The sequence below is a fragment of the Aptenodytes forsteri genome, unplaced genomic scaffold (assembly GCF_000699145.1).
Source record: "Aptenodytes forsteri isolate BGI_AS27 unplaced genomic scaffold, ASM69914v1 Scaffold249, whole genome shotgun sequence".
NCBI lineage: Eukaryota > Metazoa > Chordata > Aves > Sphenisciformes > Spheniscidae > Aptenodytes > Aptenodytes forsteri.
The window spans coordinates 2989642-2996930 of NW_008796188.1; the positions used below are offsets into that span (position 1 = coordinate 2989642).

The 7289-nt window shown below is 62.6% G+C and overlaps 1 protein-coding gene across 1 annotated transcript in view; it reads left to right on the plus strand.

The window, feature by feature from the left end:
• The window catches only part of UBTF (upstream binding transcription factor, RNA polymerase I), a 14053-nt gene that overhangs the window by 5884 nt on the left and 880 nt on the right, over positions 1 to 7289 (plus strand). Inside the window, exons 4-16 of the mRNA XM_009287948.1 lie at positions 425 to 580; positions 1379 to 1443; positions 2081 to 2201; positions 2673 to 2783; positions 3082 to 3215; positions 3705 to 3846; positions 4183 to 4224; positions 5002 to 5115; positions 5308 to 5463; positions 6351 to 6506; positions 6685 to 6795; positions 6884 to 6972; positions 7190 to 7286. Coding sequence (XP_009286223.1) covers positions 425 to 580; positions 1379 to 1443; positions 2081 to 2201; positions 2673 to 2783; positions 3082 to 3215; positions 3705 to 3846; positions 4183 to 4224; positions 5002 to 5115; positions 5308 to 5463; positions 6351 to 6506; positions 6685 to 6795; positions 6884 to 6972; positions 7190 to 7286 — 1494 coding nt within the window. The remainder of the gene's footprint in view (positions 1 to 424; positions 581 to 1378; positions 1444 to 2080; positions 2202 to 2672; positions 2784 to 3081; positions 3216 to 3704; positions 3847 to 4182; positions 4225 to 5001; positions 5116 to 5307; positions 5464 to 6350; positions 6507 to 6684; positions 6796 to 6883; positions 6973 to 7189; positions 7287 to 7289) is intronic.

Here is a 7289-nt window from a genome sequence, read left to right on the forward strand (position 1 = left end):
ATTCGTGGCCTGCCGGGTCGGGTGGGGTGCTGCTTTCGGCCGGGTGGCCCCAGGGCAGCTGATGCTCTGCCACCGGCCATCCCCGGGAGGGGGGTCCCGTCCCCTCCTCCTGCCTCAGTTTCCCCTCTTGCAGGATAACCGCTCTGTGCCAACAGCTCTGGATGGCTGGAGGCTGCTCCCGAGATACCCAGCCCTGGGATATTGTAGTTCCTGGGGAAGGGGAGCCCTTGTTCCCAGCGTTTTTCCCCCCCTTGCCTGCAAAGCCGGGGTGTTCCCATGTCAGGGAGCTGGATCACCGGCAGGGCTGGATGGAGGCAGGTCTCCCCCAGTACCAGGGGGAGCTGGGAGCTGGCGGGGTTTGGCTTTGCCCTCTGCGGTGCCGCCGGCTCCGCACTCAGTGTCTGCCGCTCTGCTGTCTCCCCAGAAACACCCCGACTTCCCCAAGAAGCCCCTGACTCCCTATTTCCGCTTCTTCATGGAGAAGCGGGCCAAATATGCCAAGCTTCACCCCGAAATGAGCAACCTGGATCTCACCAAGATCCTGTCCAAGAAATACAAGGAGCTTCCCGAGAAGAAAAAGGTACGGGGGGGGAAAGTCAGCCAGCCCCTTCTCTCTGCGTGCTGGGCTCTGCCTGCCCAGCTCTCCCAGTAAAACCAGCAGAGCCCAGCCTCTACCTGGTGAGGGTTTAATCCGGCTCTCGACGGGAGAAACCCGGGTGCTTGTTTAGTCCTGTCAGACCAGTAAGACTTCCCTTCCTTTTCCTGTCCTGGTTCCCAGGATCTGTGGGGTGGAGGCTGGCTGGGTCTGTCCGTTGGTCCGTCTCTTCCAGACGGACCTGGATGGTGACTTTGCTGTTGGGTGGATCTGTATTTAACGCTGGGGTTAAATCACACGCCCCGCCGTGGCCGCCCTCTCCGAGCAAGGGATGGAGGGGCAGGCTCTGCTCCGAGCCGCGGGAGATGCTGGGAGGAGAGCTGCCCATCTCGCCTCCAGCTCTGGAGGTGGCCTTGGGCTTGGCCAGAGCCCGGGCAGGCGTTTTGGGTGCCCCGACTCTCGGTCTGGGTGGATTTGCCACCGGCAGGAAAGGTCCAGGGCACAAAGCCCTGCTGTGCCCTCTTGCCCAGGGCTGCCCAGGGCTGCTCAGGTGCAGGGAGAGGGGGGAGATCCTGCCTCTGAATCCCTGGGCAGGCTGGAAACCCTCAGCTGGGAGCTGCAGGACCAGGCTGGTGGGCTTGGAGAGCCCTTGAGTCCCTTTGGGGGGTGGTGGGGTGCCCAGCCGGCAGGGTCGACAGGGATCTGCCGTTCCCCGGTCGAATGGCCTGCCCGTTCCCCGGTGCTGACACCCCCTTCACCTCCCTGGTGGCTTTGTGTCCCCAGATGAAATACATCCAGGACTTCCAGCGAGAAAAGCAGGAATTTGAGAGGAACCTGGCGAGGTTCAGGTGAGCGGGCAGCCCCCCCGGTGTTTCCCCAGGCCCCTCCAGGCAGACCCAGTCTCCCCTCCTGCGTGTAGCTCACGGAGGAAAGCCCTGATGGGCACTGCGGCTTGGAGGCAGAAGGGAAGGGGGGGGGATGCTAAAAAAAAAGAGCAAGGAAGAGGTGTCTGAGAGCAGCCATCCAGCTGGGAGACTCGGCGAGGGGGTGAGAGCAGAGGACCAGCCACGCTCTGGGGGTTAGGGTCTGCAAGGGGAGGACAGGAGCCCTGCCACCGGCACTGTTAAAAGCTGAAGCGACCACCCCGTTCCCTCCAGACCTTCCCTTTGAACGTGGTCGCTGTGACCCGGGTGGGTCCTGGCGTTCCCGATGACCTGCCGCTGCTCCAGGGATGCTGCTCCAGGGATGCGGCCCAGCCCGGCGCATTAAAGGGGATGCTTCTGGCTGGTGCTCCCCCGGGAGGGTCAGACTCGAATCTATCCTAAAACCCTCCTGCTCTTTTCGGGGACCACCCCAGTATCTGAGCCCGTGGAGGCTCAACCTTGCAGCGACGGTTACCCCTTAGCGGGGAGGTTTAGGGGATGCTCTCCTTCCACCTGCAACCTCCGTAACGCTCTCCCTTCCCCGCCTCCCTGCCGGGTAAAGGGAAGATCACCCGGATCTCATCCAGAACGCCAAGAAATCCGACGTCCCTGAAAAACCCAAGACCCCCCAGCAGCTGTGGTACAACCACGAGAAGAAGATCTACTTGAAAGTGCGTCCAGATGTGAGTACGGTGGGTGGGAGTGCGTGTGAGCGTGAGTGTCGAGGGGTCCTGTACCCCGCTGCTGGGGGGAGAGGAGGGGGAAACGAGAGAAGCATTTTAGGGGGGGGACGGGATGGAAGACACCGCTAGAAGCTCCCAGCAGTCTGGACGGAGGTAAGAAGGGGCTCTACACATCTGGAAGAGGCTCGGGGATACAGACCCCGCTTTTTGCCTGCAGTCGAAGGGGTGACCACAGCCTGAGTCAGGGCAGGAAAGGTTTCCAGCACAGACGTCCACCTCTGGCCATGCCCCACACTCGCACGCACCCCTTTCCCCGGCCGCGAGCTCGGCTCGCAGCCACCCCGCGGCCCCAAGCCGGGTGCCGCCGGGACAAGATGGCAGGCAACACTATTTTTGCCTTTATATTTTTTTTTTCCTCTTCTTTTTTTGGATTTTACCCCTCTGCCCTCACCTCTGGCTTTGGGTTTTCAGGCCACCACGAAGGAGGTGAAAGAGTCGCTGGGCAAGCAGTGGTCTCAACTCTCGGATAAAAAGAGGCTGAAATGGATTCATAAGGCCCTGGAACAGCGGAAGGAGTACGAGGTAGGGAGCAGCCTCGCCCGTTCCCCTCCACACTCGTCCCTACGTTCACTCCGAGCCACTCTGCCTCCCGGCTGCTAGCCGCCGGCGGCTCAAAAATATAGCCAGCGTGGGGGTTCAGCCAGATCCCTGCAGGTCCCTAGCGAGTCTGAGCCCTGCCTCCTCCAGCAACGTTCGGGGAAGGGAGAAGTACCCCTGGGGAGATGATTAGGGCAATGGTTGGCTTCTCTTTCCTCCTCCTCCGGCCCCCAGCCAGGCGGGGATCGGAGCCCCTCTCCTGACCGCTCTCCATCCTTTGCAGGAGATCATGCGTGACTACATCCAGAAGCACCCCGAGCTGAACATCAGCGAGGAGGGCATCACCCGCTCCACCCTCACCAAGGCTGAGCGCCAGCTCAAGGACAAGTTTGATGGACGACCCACAAAGCCCCCTCCGTGAGTCCTGTCCCTCCCCGTTCGGGTGCGAGGGGTGTGTCCCTCTCTGAGCTATGGGGCGTTTCCATAATATATAATATTATATATAATATTATATATAATATATAATAGCTATGTTAGCTATTTCCTGCTAACGAGGAAACTGGGGCTCTGCCTGGCTTTGAGAGCCCCCAGAGCATCATTGCTGGGACCACGGGCATGGGCTGCCGATGACTCCGTTAAACTGGTCCTTAAATATACATTAAATAGACATTTGCAGAGAATCTGAGCGAGGTTTATGGTGATGCTGCGTGCTCCGGGTTAGGGGGGTAATCTAGCCCCTAGCTTCCATAAAATGCAGACACCTCTGGCACAGCATTTCACTGCCCGGTGCAACCCAGAGGGCAGCTGGGGGGGTCTTGGGGGGGCTCTTAGCACCCAGCCGGCTCCGCAGAGGGGACGTGAGCGGGGCAGGTTGTCCCTAATGCTGTGTCCCTCCGTCGGTTGCAGGAATAGCTACTCCCTGTACTGTGCAGAGCTGATGGCCAACATGAAAGACGTGCCCAGCACCGAGCGGATGGTGCTGTGCAGCCAGCAGTGGAAACTGCTCTCCCAAAAGGAAAAGGACGCGTACCACAAAAAGTGTGATCAGGCGAGTGGCTGAGGATGGACAGGCGGGTGGACAGGCAGATGGGCACCGGTGCTGTGGGCAGGGAGGAGTGGGATGGGAGAGCTTGGGCTACAAATCTCGCTGGAAATGAGCCCCTCACCTTTCCTCAGTGCCTGTTCTTGTCGTCTTGACCACCAGTTCCCCCCTAAGGTCCTCGGTCACCTCCCTCTGTCTCCCCAGTCCACGTGTGTGGGACCAGCAGATGGTCCGGGTGGAGGATGCTGTTGCCGAGGGGGCTGAGAGCGGGTCAGGGACTGCACGAGGCAGGGATGGGGCTGGGGGATCTCTGTGTAACCGCAACTCTCCATCTCCCTCCAGAAAAAGAAAGACTACGAGATTGAGCTCCTCCGCTTCCTGGAGGTGAGTGACGTGGGGGTGCCTCGGCCATCGGGTGCTGGAGAGCCCGAACGCGGGGAGGGAGCCCTGGCCAGGGGCTGAGATGGGTTAAACGGGGGCTGCACTGATGCTGCCCTCTTCTGCTCCCCCCAAAACGTGGCTGGACCCAGCCATGGGCGCTGTGCAGAGATGTTGGCACGTAGTTTTGACCCTTCCCCAGCTGCCCTAATGCCGGTGTCTTCCAGCTGGGCACTGGGAGGTGGGGACGGCCCCCTCCCCCGGGCCAGGAGGGGAAGCCGGGGGTGAGCGGAGGGCTGGTGCCGGAGGAGGGGTTGCCGTCAGCGGCTGCGGCTGTGCAGGCGGCAGCGAGTCTCTCGCTTCCTTCCTTCAGCCAGGGCGTAGGCGGGGGGAGCTGCACCGAGGCCGTCCCAGTATCGTGCTCGGACGTGACGTGGCCCCGGCTGCGTCTGCGAGGGCAGGGGGTGGAAAACCCAGGGGTACGCCCGGATCCGGGCACCTGCCCGCCCTGCCTTCGCGGAGGGCGGGGGAGGGGACAGAGCTGGGGAAGAGGGACATTGCCCAGCGAGGGGGGGGGTGACGCAGAGGAGACGCAGGCACGGGGCCCCCCAGGCTGCGCACCCAGGCTTGCGGTGCCCGATGTTGGCCCTGGCTGGGGTGGCTTTTGGATCAGGACAACTGAGTGCATTAGTTCCCCCTCCCCAGTGTCCCTAGTCCCTGATCGCATCAAAACCTCGTTAGCGTCGGGCTGTCTAACCGTGTCTCTCCTCCTGCGTCGCCCAGAGCCTGCCCGAGGAGGAGCAGCAGCGGGTGCTAGGTGAAGAGAAGATGCTGGGCAGCAACCGGAAAGGGGCGACGAGTCCTGCATCCAAAAAATCCTCACCAGAGACCGGCAAGGTGAGAGCGGCAACTGGAGATGGGGCAGCGCGTGCCAGAGGCATGGGATGGGGTTGCTGGCATCTCGGGGTGCTTTGAGGGCTTCGTTCCTTGGTTCCTTCATCATGTTTTTCCTGGGGCTGGAGGCTGCCGGTGGGAGGCAGGTCCCTCTGTGTGCTCGCCCCCACCCACGGCCCCGTGTCCCTCCCGCAGGCCAGCTCAGAGAAGCCCAAACGGCCCATCTCCGCCATGTTCATCTTCTCGGAGGAGAAGCGGAAGCAGCTGCAGGAGGAGCGGCCGGAGTTGTCGGAGAGCGAGCTGACCCGGCTCCTGGCCCGCATGTGGAATGACCTCTCCGAGAAGAAGAAGGTTGGTACCGTCCCCGACCCTTCTCCATCCCCGTCTCCGCTGCCCTCGCGCGCCCCGTTGGGCACCTCCGGCAGTCCGGGGAACGCTGCCTGTCCTTGTCCTGCTGCAGGGTTGCTGCATCTCGGGGTGCTTTGAGGGCTTCGTTCCTTGGTTCCTTCATCATGTTTTTCCTGGGGCTGGAGGCTGCCGGTGGGAGGCAGGTCCCTCTGTGTGCTCGCCCCCACCCACGGCCCCGTGTCCCTCCCGCAGGCCAGCTCAGAGAAGCCCAAACGGCCCATCTCCGCCATGTTCATCTTCTCGGAGGAGAAGCGGAAGCAGCTGCAGGAGGAGCGGCCGGAGTTGTCGGAGAGCGAGCTGACCCGGCTCCTGGCCCGCATGTGGAATGACCTCTCCGAGAAGAAGAAGGTTGGTACCGTCCCCGACCCTTCTCCATCCCCGTCTCCGCTGCCCTCGCGCGCCCCGTTGGGCACCTCCGGCAGTCCGGGGAACGCTGCCTGTCCTTGTCCTGCTGCAAGGGGCTCTGCTCACCCCCAGGCACTGCAGCTGGGGGACGAACGCCCCCAGGAGCATCACAGCTCTGGCGAGCCATCAGCCAGGTGCCGGTGTCAGCACCGATGGGTGCCCCCGGCTGTGCCCTCTCCCTCTTGTGACCTGGTGGGTCAAAATCCAGCAGCTTAAGGAACCTCGGAGGGTCCTTGAGCCTCAACTTAAAGGCTTGATGGTTTTCCCGGTGGGGGGAAGTCCTGAGACGTGGGTGTGCATGGTGGGGGGCTGCAGTGGGGGAAGCTGCAGCGTCCTGCTGCCTGCCCTCCCGGTACTTGGTGGCCGAGGGCTTGTGCCCGGGTGGCCGTGCTGCCCCTTCACCCCCGCTGTGCACCCCTGCGCAGGCCAAGTACAAAGCACGGGAGGCGGCGATGAAGGCGCAGTCGGAGAAGAAGCACGGCTCGGATAAAGAGGAGCGCGGGAAGCTGCCCGAGTCTCCCAAAACTGCCGAGGAGATCTGGCAACAGAGTGTCATCGGAGACTACCTGGCTCGTTTCAAGGTGAGGAGCGGGCCGGGAAAAGAGCTGGAAGTGGGATCATCAGTCCCACCAGCAGGAATCGCCTTGCACCCTCTCCCCTGCTTTCACGCCCGAGGCAACAGGTTGGGGCTGGGAGCCGCGGGGAGGACGGGCGTCTTGGGTGCACCTGTAACTGTGGCGTGGGGGGTCTGTGCCGCAGAACGACCGGGGGAAGGCGCTGAAGGCCATGGAGGCCACTTGGAACAACATGGAGAAGAAGGAGAAGCTGATGTGGATCAAGAAAGCGGCGGAGGATCAGAAGCGATACGAGGTGGGTCCCTGCTCCTTCCCACCCCTCGCCGTGCCCTCGCGGCGGCGCTGCCCCTGTCTCCCTGACCCCTCTTTCTCCTCTGGCTCAGAGGGAGCTGAGCGAGATGCGGGCCCCTCCGTGCTCCACCAACTCCGCCAAGAAAATGAAGTTCCAGGGAGAGCCGAAGAAACCCCCTATGTGAGTACCTGGGGTCTGGGGTCCGAAAAGCTGCGTCTGGCTGACCCAGCTGGGCAAGCGGGCTGGTGCAAAAGAGCCTGGAGCTGTCCCGGGGTGGAAGGAGCGTGGGCCCAGACCGTGGTGGGGATGGCTGGTGGTTAGCGCGGGTTGCTTGCGGACGCCCCGGTTCTCCGTGCACGCCGTCTGATCCCCCGCTCTCTGTGCTCCCCGCTTGCAGGAACGGTTACCAGAAATTCTCCCAGGAGCTGCTGTCGAACGGGGAGCTGAACCACCTCCCGCTGAAGGAGCGGATGGTGGAGATCGGCAGCCGCTGGGAG